At 56.6% G+C, this 19,469-nt stretch overlaps 1 protein-coding gene across 6 annotated transcripts in view; it reads right to left on the bottom strand.

Annotated features, from left to right (window-relative positions):
• DLGAP4 (DLG associated protein 4) overlaps positions 1-19,469 on the bottom strand; it is a 190,430-nt gene that overhangs the window by 83,828 nt on the left and 87,133 nt on the right. For 5 of the 6 annotated variants that reach the window (XM_058287031.1, XM_058287030.1, XM_058287033.1 and 2 more), the window contains one exon: positions 1,910-2,981. In XM_058287031.1, coding sequence (XP_058143014.1) covers positions 1,910-2,908 — 999 coding nt within the window. In that variant the 5' untranslated portion in view covers positions 2,909-2,981. Of the gene's footprint in view, positions 1-1,909; positions 2,982-7,591; positions 7,666-19,469 lie in introns of those variants that run through there. The other variant, XM_004467062.3, reaches the window with a different exon arrangement.

The raw sequence follows: 19,469 nt of genomic DNA, 5'->3' as shown, positions 1-19,469 counted from the left end.
GGGGTGCTCAGCCCACAGTCACTTCACACGCTCCTCTCAGCATCTGCGCCACAGCCCAGGCACAGCGTGAGCGCGCCGCGTTGCCGACGCAGCTCTCAACACGCGCGGAGCAGGCACACCCTTCCCACCCACGGCCCTCTGCCAGCATCGCGCGTACCACACAGGCAGCCGTCACGCACCTGCCCTCACCCAGCACGGACAGAGAGAACACCTCACGGCTGCACACATTGCGGGGGACACTCCCCTCCTCAGGGTACCAGACACACATCCCCCATGTCCCACGGCCCTGTGTCCTTGCCTCAACACATGTCGATGGTACACCCCTCACTGGGTGTATGCACATCACCACCCAGGTACACATATTCCGCGGGGTTCGCTGCCTCCCCCCCAGGGATGCCTCCCCCCTCAGGGCCGCCTCCCCCCTCAGGGACGCCTCCCCATTCAGGGCCGCCTCCCTCCTCAGGGACGTCTCCCCCCTCAGGGCCGCCTCCCCCCTCAGGGACGCCTCCCCCTTCAGGGCCGCCTCCCCCCTCAGGGCCGCCTCCCCCCTCAGAGATGCCTCCCCCCTCAGGGACGCCTCCCCATTCAGGGCCGCCTCCCCCCTCAGGGCTGCCTCCCCCAGCCGACAGTCCAGCCAGTCACCAGGGCCTGTGCAGTCTACCTCCTGACTTGCTAGTCTGTTCTCCCTACCCCCACCTGTCCCTTGGGAACATGGCCTTGTCCTCCCTGCCTGACACCTGTCCTGTCCTCCCCTCCACCACCCCGAGCAGGCAGCACAAAACCCCTGCAGGGCCGCCCTCTCCTGGGGCTCCTGGGGCATTCTCCCATGATCAGGCCGAGCCACATCTTCCTGAGAGGCAGCCGGCTGGCACAGCACCCTCCCTGCTGTTTCTAAACTAAGGAAGGGGACGGAGAGCCACAAAGGTCCTAAACATATAAAAGGCTGCCTAGATATCCATTTCCTCCCACAACCTCACCGTCTCTGATAATTTATAGGAATGACAAGGACTCAGAGTTTCGTCAGATCTTAAAGTTCATCGGCTTCAAAATGCAGTCTCACGTGGGTGCCCGAGGGCTGGCTAGGCCCCCATCTCCAGGGGTCTGAAACCTGCTTCCTGTAACTTCTACCCACAGCCCAGACACTGCCCCCCGGGAGACACCCAGTTCCCAGCCACTGCGCTAAGCCCGTGAGAGCCCTGCAGAGCAGTGCAGCAGTGGCAGTGTTGGCCATGTGCCTCGGAACCTTCTGCCACTTTCCAGTGTGGCCTCGGTGCAGAAGAGGTGCCCGGGTAAATGTCGGCACTTAAACGAAGCTGGACTCCTGCAGCCTCACACCCCGTCACACCGACACGGCTGCTCGCAGGTCTGTCCCTCCCAGCATCCTGATAATGAGGGCCGTGTCTAGCTCGGTTCGCTTAATTGTCCATTCGTCCAGCTACCCCTCTCTCCTTCCTCTCACATTTCCTGAGCACCCACTCCCTTGCAGACCCTGTCCTGGGCCTTGGGAATACACGGCTGCATCAGATGTGGCCCCTGTCCTCAAGGAGCCCCGGTGTCGTGGGGGAGGCAGGCGGGAGGCTGGCGATTAGCATGCCAGGCCAGTGGGCCTGTGCTGGGGGTGGGATGGCATGGCTTCCAGATCTGTCTTCCAAAGGGCAGGGATGCGTTCAAAACTCTACTATGTCTCCCAGGCTAGACTCAGAGGGCCCTAAGCAATGCTGACTGAGAGCATGACCAGTGGAAGGAATCCCCTTATTACCCACAGCAGCAGCAGCTACCCATTTCACAGCTGAGTAAATACAGGCCCCGAGTAAAGCAACCTCCCCCTTGAATCTGCAGCAGAGTAGGCCTCCAACCTGGGGCTTCCCCCACACCCCTCACCCCACTCCTGACCCTGGCAGGGACCCACCTGCAGATAATGGTAGGCTAGCCCCTGGTGGCAGGATTTGGACTTTAGCAGGCTCTTATCCAAGGTGGCCGAGGTCTTCTGGCAGACTTCGTGGGCGTGGCTGAGGGTCAGAGTGGACCAGGAGCCCCGCTTGACGTAGTTGGTGTCGGTGCCCACCCCAAGACTGGGGCAGGTGGCCGGGGGAGCGGGCGGGGGTGGCGGGGCAGTCAGCTCGGTGGCATTGTTCTTGGTGGCTTTGAGCATGTGCCCACTGATGGTGTTGTAGGCATGCATGAAGTAGCGCGGCTGGGTGCGCTCGGCCTGGCGGCCCAGTGTCATCAGCCCGGAGGCTGGGCCGCTGCTGCGGAAGGTGCCACCCTCGCCGTCCAAGTTGTCATCGGAGCTCCACCAGCCTGAGATGTTGGAGCGGCTGCGCCGTTTGGGCTCCCCGGCCTTGGCCCGCTCCTTGCTTTTGGCCCTCCGGCCCTTGCCGTCCTCCAGGCCACCTTTCTTGCTGCCATTGCCACTGACCTTGCCCGCCGTGCCCTCCAGTGAGGGAGCCTTGGTGAAGAAGAGCCTCTGGACGGAGTGGACCAGGTGGCGGATGCGGCCAGGGCTCTCGCCACGGGCCTTGGGCTCGCCGCGGGGGAACTGGAGCGTGCTAAAGCCGTCGCGGTGGATGGGCAGCTGCTTCTCAAACTGGTCCAGGAGGTTGGCTGGCAGCCGGTTGATCTTGGTGGCCTGAGCATGGCTGGGGAAGGGGCTCTCCTCTGGCACCTCGAAGTGGGAGTTGTAGTGGATGCGGGGGAAGGTGCTGCTGGGAGGTGGCAGCTGGTTGTTGAGTGGGAAGAGGCCGTCCCCTGGCAGCGCGTTCTGCCCAGGGAAGCGGGCCTCGCGGGCAAAGGCCTCTGTGGGCGACAGCAGGTAGGGGTTGCGGTCAGGCCCTGTGAACAGGGGCTCATGTGGTGGGTCCAGGCTGTCGGAGAGGTGGCGGGGGCGGCTGTCGCCGAGGCCTTTCATGATCCCGGCCCGTGGGGCGGGGGCCGTCGTCCTAGCGGGGCGCCCGGGGTGCCTCTCCCGGGCAGCAGCTCTTCTGGGGAGAGAAAACGGAGAAGGGTCAGATAGCCAGCTGGACTGCGAGGGGACGGGATGCCAGCAAGGCCCCCACAGATCTCAGGGTCGGGAGGGCCGAGAGGCCAGCAGGGTCGGCCTGCCCCTAACATTGTGGGGCCCGGGAGGAACGTACAAATGGGGACCCACATACTGTACGTGCAAATATTGAAAAGTTACAACTCAAGCTAACGAAGTTAAACAAAGTATGTTCTACTCTCCTACCCTGATACAATTCTATCTTCATAATACCCTGGAAAGCAAGGTTCAAACTCAGCATTCCTGGTGTCCCCTGCAGTCCCTGCTGGGACGCGGCAGGAGGGGGAGAGCCTCCCTCCCCCCGCCCTCACCCCTAGGAGCCCGTCCCTGCCTGCACACCAGGCCTGCCCACGGGCCCCCACAGCAGCCACCCCTGCTGCCCAGCCGTGGTCCAGCCGGCTGGGCAGGTCACCCCCGGGAGATCCCATGCTGGCCCTGGAAGCAGGGGTGGAGGCACTTGGGCAGGAATTCCAGGGTTCCCATATCCGCTGCATGGTCTAGAAGGAAGGGTGCCGGCACCGGTGGGCAGGCCCCCTTGTCCCCTGAAGACTCCTTGCCCCTGGGGAAGAGCTGGCTCTAAGGAGGCCGGGGAGGCGTTGTGCAGAGCCCCGAGGCGGGGCCCATCTCACCCTGGACTGAGGGCGATCCTGTCCCACTCTTTATTTTAGTTGAGAAACCCTCCCGACAGACGTAAACCCTCCATAAAACCCTGCTCTGTCACCGGACAAAAGCCTATCAAGTGTGACCTCTGGGCGAGGCACTGGGGGCTGTGGATGTCAAGAAGCAACAGGCCCGTGAGCCAGCGGGATGATGGGTGATGACCTGCCCAGCCCCACAGGGCTGACCGAGTGGATAACAGGGACGCGTCCTCAGGGCTGGGCGGGCAGGGTGAGGCCTCCTGAGGGGGTGATGTTTAAGGGTCTGTGCCTCAGTTTCCCCACTTGTAAACTGGGGCAGCTGGGCTAGTTGGTTACTAGGGCCTTCCAGTCAGGGCATCCTGGAAATTCCAGTCCCTTCCCGTCTCTGAGCCTGAGTGTTCCCCTGTGCCCTGGAGCAGAGGGAGGGCAGTGGCATTTCGAAGCCTGGGTCTCCGCCAGCCCTGCTCAGATCAGGTTAAGGACCTGGAGATGGGGAGACCTTCCGCAGCATCTGGACGGGCACGACCTGACCCCATGGGCCCTTAGAAGAGGGAAGCAGGAGGGCCAGAGGCAGAGAGAGGTGACCCTGGGGCAGAGGTCAGAGTGACGCGGGGCCGGGAGCTGAGCGGTGTGGGCGGGCTTTCCCAGCGGGAGAAGGCACGGAGGTGGACTCCCTAGAGCATCCTGAGGAAGGCAGCAGCCCTGCTGACCACTTCAGACTTCCAGCTCTGGAACTGCGAGATGACAGGTTTGTGTTGTTTTAAAGCACTATTTTTTTTTTTTTTTGGCTACTGAGGCCGGGGATTGAACCCAAGGCCTCACGTGTGGGAAGCCGGTGCTCAACCACCAAGCTGCATGGGCTCCCGGGTTGGTTTTTTCATTTGTTTTTGTTTTTTCAGGAGGTACCGGGGCTTGAACCCAGGACCTCGTACATGGGAAGCAGGCGCTCAGCCACTTGAGTCACATCTGTTCCCCTAAGCCACTCCACTCGTGGTGATTTGTTACAGCAGCAGGAGGAAACGAATACTCTGAGTGTGGGTTCTGGCTGCTGAGATCCCCTCTGAGCAGCCCTTGAGGAGGAAACCCCAGGCCCCTCTGAGCACTGCGTGCAAAACGCTGGCCTAGGCCCAGCTCCCATCCTAAAGATGGGAAACGGGGGCCCTCAGGGGGAGAAACGGGGGGTCCAGTGGCCGAGGCGGGACTGGGACCCACAGCTCTCCTCACTCGCTGCCCTGCAACTGCCCCTGGAGCTGGCTGGGCCTGGGCCCTCAAGGATTTGACCTTGGACCTGGACAATTTCTTCCTTTTTTCCCCACTTTATGTTCCCATACTATCATATGGAATGTCCAACCTAAGCTTCAAAGCCTCTACCTTCCCTCCATCCTCCCATACTTTCCTGATCCTGGTCACATCTCAGCTCAGCTCCCCTTGCCACGTCCCCCACTGCAACCAGTGGCACCCGGCAATTCCAGCAAGGAAAACTGGGGGTCGTCCTGGACTCGCACCTCTCCCTGGACATCGGGCCACTGCATCCGGTGGACTTCCCCTTCTACGCCCCTTCCTCTGTCCTTGCTCTCAGCCCCACTCCCACCTGCTTCGTCCGGGCTCTCATCGGTTTTTGCCGCACTAGTCCTGAGACCCAGCCAATCTCATGACCAACGGTGCCCTCGGCCTTCTCCTGAGATTTCTGCAGCGTTACCCGCCTTAGGTCTCCCCTTCCCTGCTAGGGTCTCTCCTTGCCCCCAGGAGCCTGCCCAACCCCACTCCTGCATTGCAGGACACCTGCATGGCCAGGTGTCCTTGTGGCCGCAGCCCCTCGGGAGGGTCTCAGTGCCCACCAGGCGGCTGGCATCTATCCCAAACATGGAGAGGAAGTCTGCTGACTGACGTTTTTATCTTCATTACCTCACATCCTCGCAACAGCCAAGTGAGGTGGGGGATCGTTACCCCCATTTTACAGACGGGGAAACTGAGGCTGGAGAGGCAGTTCTAGCCAGCGGTGAAGCAGCTAGCCCAGACTTTGGCCATCCCGGTCATTGTGCCCATCATTCAAGGATCCTCCTCCAGCCAGCAGAGACGAACCTCTCCTTGAAGACAATTTCACACAAAGGCAACCCCCTCTCCCAATATCCCTCCTGCTCCCCAGCATTTTCTTGGCCTCCTCACATCCCCTCAGGGCACAGTGGCTAGGACCCCTGGGCTCAGGAGCCTGCCCCTCCACTCTCCTGCTAGACAACTGTGTGCAGCCGGGCCCCTCGCGCCCACCCAGTGAACCAAGAACACTGTCTGCCAACAGGGCCCCAGGCTGCTGGGACCTGACCCCCTGCAAGTGGCCGAGGTGGAGGCAGCTGGTCGCACGGGCAGAAGACTGCCCCAGCAGCGCATCCTCAGTTCTCCAGCCCAGGGCCCCTGGACACTCACCTGGTTCTCTCCAGCCCTCGCAGGGAGAAGCTGGCTTTGATTTCGCATCTCAGGGGCTCCCAGCCCCAGGGGTCCTGGGCTGCTCCAGGAGGCCCTTGTGAGCCCGGGCCCACCCCTACACCCTGAGCCTCGGCCCGTGCCTCTGCCCCGCGGGCGAGGAAGAGGCAGCTGTGGGGAAGTGCTCAGTCAACTGGGAAGGGTGGGCACGTGCTGGCTCCTCCGGGGACAGCCCCTGGGAAGGTTCTCCGTGCTCAGTGTCCTGCCTGCTGCGGCCCCTGCCCAGCTGGAGAAGGGGTCAACAGGTCCCTGCTGTGGCGCTGCCTCTGGGGCCAAAGGGCTGGCCACGGGGAGGCCTCCAGGAACCAGCTAGACACTTTAGCGGTCGTGAGTGACCCCTCAGCTGCTCTTGTCCCCGTGACTGGACACTTGTTCTCTTATTGGGCTCTTTGACATCTGCGACCTGTATGTCCTGGTTTTCCTCCCGCCTTCTGGCTCCTCCTTGGCCTTTTTTCCAGGCCTGCCTTTTTCTGTCCCACCTTAAATGCTGGCACATCCCAGAGCCAATCCTCCTCCTTTCCCAGCATCCCCCATATCAGTAAAAAGCATCAGTGTCACCAGTGGGGACTCAAGCCAGACACCTGGGTGCCTCCCCACCTCCCACATCCTTCCCTAGTAACAGTCCCCAGCGTTCTTTGGGAATGTGACTCTGCCCCAGCCTCACTGCATGTCTTCTAGATGGAGCCAGCCTAGCCCAGGACCCCAGGGGGCTGGAGTCCTGAGAAAGAGGCACTCTCCTTTCTTTTGGGGCTGCTGGGCTTGGCTGGCGGTCAGGATCATCACCATGGTGCCTCAGGTGTGTGAGTCCATGAGCCTTTTTGCTTGAGTCTGAGTTGGGGTTCTGTCTCGTAGGACAGGAGCCTGACTGATACTGGGCTCGGGTGCAGTCAGGTCCTACAGCAGCAGGCTTTGGTGCCCTGCCTGTATCTCTGCCGGCCTTATCACTGTGGTGCCCACCCCGCCTGACTTCTCACTGCCAGCATGTCTCCCTGCCTGGGGCCTTCCTCTGCCAGACAGCTCAGTTCACACATCACTGATAGGAATGCCAGAGAATGAACGGAAGCCCCTCCACCTGCCAGCAGCTCTCAACTTACGGGGAGGTGGTGTACAAGTGCCGCGGCTCCCCTGCCCCTCGGGTGGGATAACTGAGATGTGTGTTCTACACCGTCTCCTAGAGGTTCCCAGTGGAGATGCGCTCCGGTAGCCCACGGTATCACCCACTTGATAAGGCATGCTTTACTCCCTGCCTCCCCTTCCCTACTTCCACACTGCTACCTGCTCCCAAATGAAATACCTGCACTTGAATCCTTGTCTCGTGTGTGCTTCTGGGAAACCCAAACCAAGACAGTCTCTGAGTCCCAGCAATTCTGCCTCATTTATGTTTCCTGACTAACCCCTCTTCTGCTTCCCTCTCCTCTGCCCCAATCCCACTCCTCACCTGGGCAACTGCACCAGTCTCCTCTCTCGTCTCTTGTGTCTACCTCGAGCCCCCTGTAATCCATTTTCCAAACTGCGGTGAGAACAACATTTCTGAAATGCCGAAACAAGAGCGTTCCTCCCTGTTAAGGGCTCCCCACTCATCTTGGGTGGAATGCCAAGTTCCCGAGCCTGGCATTCAAGGCTCGTGGAGAGCTGGTCTCTGTAGACCTTTAACCCTTGGCACCAGCCACAGTCTCCTGGAGTTAAAGGAACTGTGAGACAAGAAGGGGAAGGGACAGCACAAGGCCACAGAGAGCAGGCCTGGCACCCAGGTCTCCTGACTCCCAACCTCGCCCTCTGGACTGAAGGGTCTGCAAAGGAAGAAAGTGCTAGGGCTGCAGCCACCTGCCGAGGGGAGAGGGTGGGACAGCATGCCAAGGCACGTCAGCAAAAAGCGAGCTCCACCTATCTTCCCTGCACTTGAAGTGCAACTACTGCAACTCAGGAATTGAATTTTAAATTAATTTTAGAAGTATTTGTTAACATTTATTTTTTAGAGTAGGTTTACAGAAAAATCATGCAAAAAGTACAGAGTTCCCATATATATCGGCCTCGAACCCTAATTTTATTGGATTTTAATTAATTGAAATTCAAATGGCCACATGTGGCAAGTGGCCGCCATATTGGACAGTACAGTTCTAGAGGTCTCAGGCCCCTTCTAAAGCTGGGGGCCGGGACACACTTTCCTCTAACATCCTTTCCACCTACTCCATTTATTTTCTGATTTTCTAATAAACGTGTCATTAGAAAGTCTGTACATTTTCCCCTGTATACTTATTTGGCTGCATCTCATAGATCTTCCCCCTCTGACCCATAGTTTCATTTTTCCAATTTTTTTTTAGATTGAGTTAAAATTCACTTAATATCATTTTAAAGTGCACAATTCGGGGCATTTAGTACATTCACAATGCTGTGCAACCACTACTCCATTTAGTTCCCAAACTAGAAAGACATTCCACAGAGGAAAGCCCGTGCCCTCAGCAGGCACCCCCTCCTCCCTCCGCCCAGCCCCTGCTTTCTGTGTCTGGGCTCCACCTGTCCGGGGTTTTGACGGGTAGTGCTTTTCTCCTGTTCCAGGACCCCTGCACGCACTCAGTCTCTTCTTTAGCGCTGAAAGCCTCCCTCCCCGCAGGCATCCCGGCTGTCAGCTCGAGGGAGAAGGCACTTCCGTTCCCCTAACCGCCTTAGGGCAGGGCGCAGAAGGAGAAGGCCGGCGTGGGCACTAGTGGGCGCTGTGGTGGCGCCCCCGTCGGGACCGAGGCTGAGGGCGTGGGCTGCTGGCTGTCCCCTGCCGAGCCCCTGCCCGGGAGTCGCGCGGGGCCAAAGCGAGCCGCCTTGCCAAGGTTGCGCTTCTTCCCCAGGGGCAGCCTGTGCCCCATAACTGCTTGATGTGTGGGCACAAAGGCCTGCTCCCCCCGTTCAGAACACCCCGAAGGGCTGCCCCAGCTCCAGCGCCCCCGTGGACCAGCGGAGGCCTCTGCTGTAACTGCATCGAGGTTCAGGCCCTCTCTCCACACACTCCCACTCCCCTTACTCTCACTTTGTTCCCAAAAAACAAGGCTGGGCCTGGCAGCGTCTGCCTCCTGGAGGACCTCACCCAAGGCAGGGCACAGCTGGGTTCGACTCCCCGCCCTCCTCACTGCGGGACCTTTGGCGATTTACTGGTTCCTCCTCAGCCTCAGTTTCTTCTTCTGCAATTTGGGGACAGTGACCCCTACTTTTCAAGATTAGCTGTGATGTCATGCAGAAAGCCTCTGGCTTTTAGGTGTTCAATACACATGGGTCACACCCCCTTCTCGACTCATCGAATGTGCTTCTTGGGCCCAGGCCCAGGCGTCCAGTTTGGGGCCTCCGCGGAGCACAGTGCAGAGTGCACACAGTTGGACCTGGATTCAAATCCTGGCTTTGCCATTTACTTGCTGTGACTGTGGGATTATCCCCCCTTCTCTCTGGGCCTCAGTTTCCTCCTCTGGGCCATGGGGACTGGAGAGGGGAGGATCTGAGGGCCTGGTCACACTGACTTCCTCTGAGCTGTCTAGGTCGTGGTCCAGGCCCTCAGCCTCCCACACCCAGGGGTGGCAGGCCCTCACCTCGGGGAGGTCTTAAAATAGGCAGGCCTCGCCTTGCAGCGGGAAGCAGCTGGCTGCCCTGCACTGCCTTTGTCTCTGAGCTATACTTAGGCCCATCCGGGTGCCCATAATTACCTCTCATTAACACAAGCCTCATTGCCCCCACGGAGACATGGAGGAACCAGGGGAGCTGTGGCCGCCCAGGAGCCCGCCCTGCTCCGGGGCGCCTCTGCGCCGGCAGCTGCTGCCCCCCACCTGCAGAGTGGGCCTCCTGCCCTCCCCGCCTCACCCTGGAACCACAGTTGGCCTGCGAGCCTGGGAGAGCCGATCTCGGGACAAGGCCAGGGATGGAGCCCATCATGGCTCTTCCTGAAGCCAAACTTACCTGACCGCAGCACTCCCCTAATCCAGAACCTTCCATGGATCCCTCTTCGCTCCTCAGTCCAAATTCCTTGGTGTGGTGGTCAAGAACCTCAGCGAACTAATCCCAAACGCTTTTTTAGATGTTACCAATCCCACTTCCCCTCTTCATAGCCCTTCCCTCCCACCACCCTAGACCCCTTACCATTCCCCACACACATCTCTTATATTTGTTGCTACCAAAAAGGCTGGTTCTGTCTAAGGTTGTGTTAACAGACGTAGAGATTCTAAATGGAGGGAGGGGATAATCCTGCTTGATAAGAGAGACAGACTACTGGAGTGGGGCAGGGGAGGGTGAGTTGAATGATGAATGACTGGAAATAATGTGAGAGGGAAGGGCTGAAAGTTCTGGCGATGTTTGCAGCAGTCCACGGAGGACACAGCTATTGCCTTAGCTCTTTGAAGGGACAAGTGTGGAACGGCAGGGATGGGCTCTGTGGGGCCTCCAGGGCTTTGGTACCACCTGGGGAAGGTAGAAGGTAGAGGCAGGTGGGCCCTGTTGCACTGTGACTTCTCTGCCCCGCCTCCCCCTGCTCTTACGTCTCTGCCACACCTGCTCCATCTCTTGCTGGCTTCTCCTCCTCTGACCTCTAAGTGCCAGGAGCATTAGATGCTCCTAGCTTCTTTCTACACTCTCTCCTGGTGATCTCATCTAGACAGTGGCTGGAAACACCACCTCTATCTGACAACTCCTAAATTTACATCTTCCACCCAATCTGTCTCTCAAACACCAGCTCGTATCTCTAACTGCCACCCTGACCTCTCTCCCTGGAGGTCTGACAGGTCCAAAGTTGAACTCCTGATCTCCCACCCTGACCTGTTCTTCCCATGTCATCCCCAATTCGGCGCACGACAAGCCACCCTCCTGGCTGTTCCGTTCCTCAAATCATCCTTGACTCCTCTTTCACCTCCCAAGTCCTTCACAGATGAGGCTACAACCACATCTCCAGCATGCATCAGGCCTCACCACCCGTTCAGCAGGGACCAGGCCCCACCAGCTCTCGCCTGGACAACTGCAGTAGCCTCTAAGTGATCTGATGGGTCAGAGCCTCTCAAAGATGCCCACGGCTGTGAGACTAACAGCCAATTTTCTTCCTCGGCTTTTCTGACCTTTGGGCCTTCATTCTGACCCTTACACCTGGATAGTTCATTCTCACCTTGGGGTTTTCGCCCAGACTGGTCCCTCTACCTGAAATCCTCTGCCCTCCTCTATCTGCAGGAAGCGCCTTCACTTGGCTCAGGTTTCAGCTTACAGACTCCCTCCACCGAGATGCCTTCCCTGACCACCCGTCCAAAGCAGCTCCTCACCTGCCATGCCCCTCTGTCCATGCCTCTTATGTCCTGCATAGCCTGAAACAGGAGGGACCAGTCTATCTTCCTTTCTCCTGTGACCCCAGCAGGCAGCACAGGATCTGAACACACAGATACTCGAAAAGATTTTGGGGAATGAAAGAATGGTGGAAGTGCTTGGGGCTGCCTAGAAATGATGTAGAAAGCGAGAGGCAGCTCCAGGATGGTGAGTTTTCAGTGCAAGCTCATCATGGCTCTCCTGTTTTGAGCACACACCTCTAGAGCAGGCGCTTCCCATGCGTAAGCTCGTTTAATCCTTGCTGCAGCCCTTCCTGGAGGGGACCATGAATTCGCCGTGGTAGCCTCCAAGATGCACCCCAGTGAGCCCCACCTCCTGCCATCGTGCCCTTGGTAGTCCCCTCCCAAAGGGAGCAGGGCTGACCGGTGTAACTGATGGGATGTTGTGGACATGACAGAGCGTGGCCTCTGAGGCTAGGTCGTGAGAGACACTGCGGCTTCTCTTGTGCTCCCTTAGATCACTCTGGGGGGAGCCAGCTGCTACGCTGTGGGGACACTCAAGCAGCCCCAAGGAGGGGCCCACATTGGGAGGTCTCCTGCCAGCAGCAGCACCAACTTGGCAGCTGTGTGTGCACACCACCACAGAGGCAGTTCCTCCAGCCCTGGTCCAGCCTTGAGGTGGCGGCAGCCCTGTTGACATCCTGACTGCAACCTGCTGAGAGAGCCTGAGTCCAAGGCGCCCTCCTGGCTGCTCCCACACCCCTGGCTCTCAGAAACTGTGTGAGACCAGAAATGTTGATTGTTTTAAGCACTCACATTTTGGCATAATTTGTTATGCAGCAACAGATAACCAATGCACCTGCATTAGAGGAGAAAAAGCAGCTCCGATGGCTGAAGTCACCTGCTCCAAGTCCCACAGCCGGTAGGGGCTGGAGCTGGGCGTGATTCTGCGTCTGACTCCTGAGCCCACATTCCAAGGCCCTACCCTCCAGCCCGAGATTCCAGGATCCTTTTCATCTAAGACAGCTCCCTTATCCCCATGCTTTCAAGGTCCGAATTGTTTCAGCCTAAGTCGGTGTCCATAGCAACTGGTTAAAAAGCATGACACTCAATCAACTGCTTGTAGCGGGCAGTGGCTTGAGCAGATACCCTCAGAGTGGGCTGCTTGGACGTGTGGCTGACACTGCCCCTCCTTGGGCCCTCCTGCTTCTGGGACACCAAATTCCTGTGCCCGGTCTTGACCAGGAGCCCTGACTCAGATGCTGCAGCTTCTCTGGGGTGCGGGGCACAGATCTGGGGGCTTGGGGCTCCATAGGGATGGGGCTGCCTCCCTGGCCCCTGTATGACCACCTCCCACTTCAACCTCAGTAGAGGCTTCGGAGCTCAGGGGTCCCCAAGCTTGGCGCTCATCTCTGTGTGGGAGACACAGAAAAGAGAAGGAAACACAGACCAAGAATGAGGGGCTCCTCGATGCCCAGAACAAAGGGTCTACAGAGACAGAAGTGGAGAGCGAGCCCTTTAAAAACCCGGTGGGATCACTTCACATGCCCCCGAGAGCCCCGTTAAGATCTGCCTGGTCCGCAGGCAAAGCGCCAGCCTCCAGCACCCCAGCTCACCCTGCCCCAGGCCTTCACCCGGGCTGCTCCCTCTGCCTGGAAAGTCGACTTGTCACAGAAGCGGCTGCTTCTGTTGACTGAGTCTCTGCTCAGACGTCACCTCCTCAGAAGCCTTCCCGGACCCTGGTGGAGGGAGGTTCCTTCATCCCACTGCTGCCTCTCTGCGTCTCTCCTTCTCTCTCTCTCTCTCTCTCTCTCTCTCTCCTTCAAAGCACTTATCGAGGTCTCGGGTTATCCCGCTCATTTAATGGTATAATTGATTAAGATCTGACTGCCACGCTCTGTGGGCTTGGAGAGGGCAGGGACCAAGCCCGTGTGGCCTCCCACCGTGTCCTCGGGGCTCTGCAGAGTCGGCACCCAGCTGTGCAGTGAGTGGCACCCAGCTGTGCAGTGAGCAGCTGCTGAGCAAAAGGGGCAGCAGCGCCTCCCAGGGAGATGAGCAGGAGAGAGGAGTGGATGAGGTTGGAGGAGGGGCTTGATCGTGGGGTGCCCCATACCCCTTCTCCTTCTTTCCCATGCCTGGGTCCCAGAAGGGCTGTGCTGCTGTTTCCATACCCCAGAACCTTCCTGGCAGCGCTCTGTCCCCAGCCTTCTCCCCTGGCTAACATCCTTTACCCCCCATGAGGGAAGGTATCACCTGAGGGGTCACAGACAACCCCGAGTGCCCCTCTGCCCCACGAATAAGGAAGCTGGCACGAGCTGGTGCTTCGTAAACACGACCTGGTCTGCCAGATTCCACCTGTGATCCTGGAGTCCCCGATGGCTAGTGGCTTGTTTCATTCTCCAAACTGTGGTGGGTTAGAGGATGAATTACATGCCTACCCGGCATGTGACAGGCTGTGTGGACGCAGGGCAGAGCAGCAGGGGTCTGGGAAGCAGGGCTGAGGTGAGCAAGGAGGTCTGGCCGGCCTCCTGCGTTGGGCAGCGCTTCCTCCCCGGATTCTCGAGCCTGGACCCCTCAAGCCGAGTGGAATCAGGGTCACCCCCACCCCTCACCCAGGAAAAGCCTGAGTTGGGGGGATGAGATGCTGAGGATCATGATGGACCCTCTCTCACCCCACCGCCACTCCAGGCCTCCTTGCCCTCTTCCAGACGCCTCCCTTGGGGTGGCTGGAGGGGGTTCAAGAGCAGCGCTGCCCCGGGAGCAGTGCTGCCCCGGGAGCAGTGCAGCGTGGAGGTGCGGCCGCTGCCCTAACTTCCCTGCTAACCCTTGCAGTGCCCTTGGAGGGTGGTTGGGGGAAACCAGTGCATGAGTCCAGGCAGGAGGCTTGGCGTGTGCTGGCACACAGGGCGTCCCCACAGGTGCGCCCGTTGATGTTCTGCTCAACAGGAGGAGGCAGGGTGCGGGAGGGAGGGCTCTGGAGACAGACGGGCTGGGCACTGTCCCTGCTTAGCCCCGTGGAAGTTCAGGGAGGGAATGGGATTTGCCCTAGATCATCTGCTGCTGGGGGCAGCTGGGGTGGGACTCCCGCTTCTGTCCTCCTCAGCCAGTGCTCGTTGTAGGTCTTGAACCAATAAAGGTTGGATGTACTCTGGGCTGTTGTGACCTCAGAGCCCAAATGTCTTGTCCTGCTAAAATTAAATAGAATTGGAAGCAACCCAAGTGTCCATCAACCAATGAAAGGATAAACAAAATGTGATCTAGCCATACCAATATTATTAACCAGTATTAGTAATCAATATTATTCAGCCACAGAAAGGATGAAGTTCTGCTACATGTGACAGTATGGATGCACCTTGAAGACATCATGTTGAGTGAAATAAGCCAGACACAAAAGGACAAATATTGTATCCCTGATATGAAGTGACTAGAATACGCAGATTCATATGCTAGAAACCGGAATACAGATTCGCAGGGGTGGGGGTGAGGGTGGGGATGGGGAGTTAATGCTTTACTGGTACAGAGTTTCTGTTGGGGTCGTGGAAAAAGTTCTGGTAATAGACGGTGGCGATGGTAGCACAACACTGTGAATGTAATGAACACCACTAATTATAGGCTAGAAAGTGGTTAAAATGGGAAATTTTATGTTGAATACATATTACCACAATAAACACACACACACTCACAAACAGAACTACACAACACAAAGAGGGAATCCTAATGTAAACTATGGGCTTTAGTTAATAATCTAATTATAATAATATTGGTTCATCAATTGTCACAAATATACCACATTAATGCAAAATGTTCATAATAGGGAAGACAGAGAGAGAGGGGGAGAGAGAGAGAAAAGGGGGGTGTTACATGGGAACTCTGTAAACCAACAACTTCTCTAAGAAATAAAATTTTAAAGAACTTAGCAATAAACAAATTAAATTAAGTAAAAATTAAAATTTCATTTTCTCATTTGCATAAGCCACATTTCCAATGTTCAGGGGCCACATGCGGCTAGAGGTTACCATGGGGACAGCGCCCTGTCCTCACAGATGCACTAAGGGACAGCACCAGCTTAGAGCTTGATCATAATGTGTACCTGCTTCCCATGATACTGACAAAAAACGGAAGGGGACAGGGCGGGTCCACACCCCAGGAAGTGACCTTTAGTGTCTTCTCCACTGCCCTCAGGCCTCCCTGCAGCTGAGCTCAGGGAGGGGCAGGGACTTGCCCAGGTCACCTGGCAGGTGGGAGGCGGCGAGGGCTCAGGTCTCCTGACGCTGAGCTGGCTGCACCCCCAGCACCCTGCTGGTCAGACAAAGGGCCAGCGGTCAGGCGCACGGCTGGCAGGAGGTGCTGGCCAACAGGAATGATTTTCTGCTGATGAACCACTCCGGGTCATCTGTTTGTGAGACCTCACAGAAAGGCTGGCGGGGACAGCTGGCACAGCTGCAGAGGGAGCATCCGCCAGTCCCATGGACAGTTCCCCGGGTTGCTGCTGGGACGACTATGGGGTTGGGAAGGGGTAGGGACGGTATCCACTGCACGGACCCCAGTGACCCCCGGGCTGACATTTTAAACCGATATTTGTTGCCGTGCTTGTGGGGGCTGGGACCCTCAGGCCTGGCTAACTCACGGGGGGCCTCAGGCAAGTCACCTCCTCCCACCTCAGTCTTCCCCTTTAGAAAATGGGGACGATTATCCCAACTGCAGTGGGTTCCTTTGAAGGGGCCAATGGGCCCAGCTAGATGGGAAAGTGTTTGTAAACCAGCCGATGCTAAAGAGCAAAGAGAGTAGGTTCTGGACCCCATCAGACTTGGGCTTAAATTCTAGATTCGGGAAACAGACCTGGCCCAGTGGTTAGGGCGTCTGCCTACCACATGGGAGGTCCGCGGTTCAAACCCAGGACCTCCTTGACCCGTATGGAGCTGGCCCATGTGCAGTGCTGATGCGCACAAGGAGTGCCGCCCCACGCAGGGGTGTCCCCTGTGTAGGGGAGCCCCTCGTGCAAGGAGTGCGCCCCGTAAAGGAGAGCTGCCCAACATGAAAGAAAGTGCAGCCTGCCCAGGAATGGCGCTGCCCACACGGAGAGCTGATGCAACAAAAAGAAACACAGATTCCCATGCTGCTGACAACAACAGAAGCGGACAAAGAAGAAGATGCAGCAAACAAATACAGAGAACAGACAACCGGGGCGGGGGCACAGGGAGAGAAATAAATAAATAAATAAATCTTAGAAAGAAAATTCTAGATTCACCTCTTCCCAGCAGTGGGACCTTATGCAGGTCAGATGACCTCTCCTGGGAAGTGTGGCTAAGACACTTGACTTGCCATACAATGGGATATCATGAGCCATTAAAAGGAATGAGGTAGTGATACATGCTATGACATGGATAAACCTTGAAAACGTTATGCTGAGTGAGAGAACCAAGACACAAAAGGACAAATATTGCATGATTCCACTTACATGAAATATCCAGAATAGGCAAATCCATTGAGACAGCAGGTAGATGCGTGGCTGCCAGGGGCTGGGGGAGGGGAGTGGGGCGTGTGGTGAGTACCGTGATTTCTGTTTGGGGTGACGAAAAGCTCTGGAACTCGGCAGTGGTGATGGTAGCACAATATTGTGGAATGTACTGAACTGTGCACTTAAAACAGTTAAAATTGTAGATTTATGTCCTGCATATTCTGCCACAATTAAAAAAAAAAAAAGTCCTTCATTTGCAGGTATTTGTGGGCTTGGGTAGGAGGGTGCTTGCAGAGCTTCCAGTAAAACGTTTCTGGCAGGTGCTTAATAAAGGACAACGTGATTGTTTTAGGAGCCTGAAAGAGCCCCGTGCACCAAGAGCTTTCTGGAGCTCGCTTGTCAAGCGCTTCCTCTGTACCCGCAAGCCCTTTATAGGGATTCTCATGTTGAATTCTCAAGTCAGCCCTGGGGTCAGTCCTATTATCATTCCCATTTGACAGAAAAGGAAATGGAGAAGAAAGAAAAAGATCTGCCTCTGGGTTGCACAGGTAGGAAGTGGCAGAGCTGGGATTCGAACTCAGGCAGTTTGGCTCCAGAACACCAGCCTCTAATGGCCGCCCTGTGCTGGCTCCCAGCTTTTGGGAAACAGTGTCCTCACAGACCCCCTGCTCGGGCCGTGCTCAGGGGACGTGCCTCTACCTGCTGCTCACCGTGATCTTCCCCGGCAGAGGATGGGAGGATGATTAGGAAACATCCCGCGGCACAGCGCCCTACCCTCTGGCTTTGGGGCAGGCGGGTCCTGGAGGCCACCTGCCTCGCTCAGGTTCATTCCAGCCCCGCCAAGGGACCTTCATGGAAGGCTGTGCTGGCAAACAGCAGAACAAAATGGTCAGAAGGCAACAACTGCCAGCACACTGAATTCCATTCCTCCCCCATTCACAGAGGCCTGCTCTGCGACTCAGAGCTGGTGGCCAAGGGCAGGAGGCAGGAAAAGAAGTTCCCAGGAAGAGCCACCGCCAGGGTGAGCAGCCCAGTGGGCTCACTGGGAAGGCCCCCCAGAGCAGGTGGCACTTCAGCCAGATCTCTGGGGACAAGTGAGATTTTGACAGGTAGGGGTACAGGGAAGAGCATTTCCTTAGAGGGAAACACACAGACAAAACCAACGTCAATGCTGAGAGACTGCAGAGGACGTTGGGAAACAGCAAGGTAGCCCACATGGTGGGGAAGAGGGGGCAGGCACCGGTAGTCTGACCTTGGGGGGCCTTGACTCCCTAGGGACTCAAGATGTTAAACTGTAGGTCATCGACCATCAGGATGGAGCACGGCCCCGATGCCGCTGGCACTAGCAATTCCACTTCTAGGAACTGTCCAAGAGTCCCACCTTACACATATTGGAAATGACAGCAGTGCAAGGCTCTTCTTGAAGCACTGTATTAGCAGAAACCTGAGAACAACCCAAACCTCCATCGGGGGACGCGTTAAATGAATTTATGATCCAGCACACCATGGAATACTATGCAGCTGTAATAAAGAACAAGGCAGTCTTGGAAAGCACCCCACAATTAACTGCTAAGTGAAAACAGCAGGGGGCAGAAGAGTGTGTTGGCATGTCTCAGAAGCAGACCCTAGACAAGGATGCAAGGGTTAGCAGGCTTTCCAGAAGGTGACCCCAGGGAGCACAACGAAGAGTGGGGAAGGGAGACGAGGCAGTAAAGGATGCCTTGCTGAGCTGTGGGCGGCCGGGGCTCAGTTCTGCTGGGGAATTTTGTGCGACAGCATGGAATGCATATCTCAGAGTTAGCGCATTGAGGGGCCAGAGGGCTGGGACGCTTGTTCTCTACTTCCTTCCTCTACGTGGCGACCTGATCTGATGACATGACCTCCCCATGCAGACTGAGAGCAAGCCCCCCACCAGAGAGCTGCACAAGTGTTTCCAGAAGGAAACGGTAGGCATGAACCAGAGCAGTGAGTCGGAGGTGGTAGGGGCAGGGCACCAAGCAGCTCTCCTAAAATGTGCTACCAACTGTCTACAGAAAGGGACAAAAGGAGCCCATTTGTATTGGCTTATCTGCCAAGGGTCCCCGAGAAACTAGGAACAGGAACTGGGGTGGATGCAGGAAAGGGGTAGGAGAGGAACTTTTTACTATGTTTATTTTGTTTTTTTTCAAAATAAGCTTTTTATTTTGGAATAATTTTAGATTAACAGAAAAACTGCAAAGATAGTACAGAGAGTTCCTGCAAGATAGTACAAAGAGTTGCCATGGAACCTTCACCCAGTTTTTCCTAACGTTAACATTTTACATAACAATGGTACCTTTGTCAAAACTAAGAGATTAGCATTGGTACATTACTATTAACCAAGCTCCACACTTTATTTGGATTTTGCCAGTTCCATTTAATGTCATTTTTCTGTTCCAGGATCCAATCCAGGATACCACATTGCATTTAGTCTTTAGAAATTTGATCCATGTGAATATATTATCTATTCCAAAAATCGATTAAAAAATAATAAACTGCAGACTCATATGGGCCATCAAAGGCTTCTGAGAAGGGGTGACCTGACCTGGGGGTTACTGGCCTGT

Source organism: Dasypus novemcinctus, chromosome 24 (assembly GCF_030445035.2).
Source record: "Dasypus novemcinctus isolate mDasNov1 chromosome 24, mDasNov1.1.hap2, whole genome shotgun sequence".
In the NCBI taxonomy this organism is placed as follows: domain Eukaryota; kingdom Metazoa; phylum Chordata; class Mammalia; order Cingulata; family Dasypodidae; genus Dasypus; species Dasypus novemcinctus.
The sequence above is the reverse complement of the archived record's forward strand: the minus strand, read 5'-3'. Positions and strand labels throughout refer to the sequence as shown.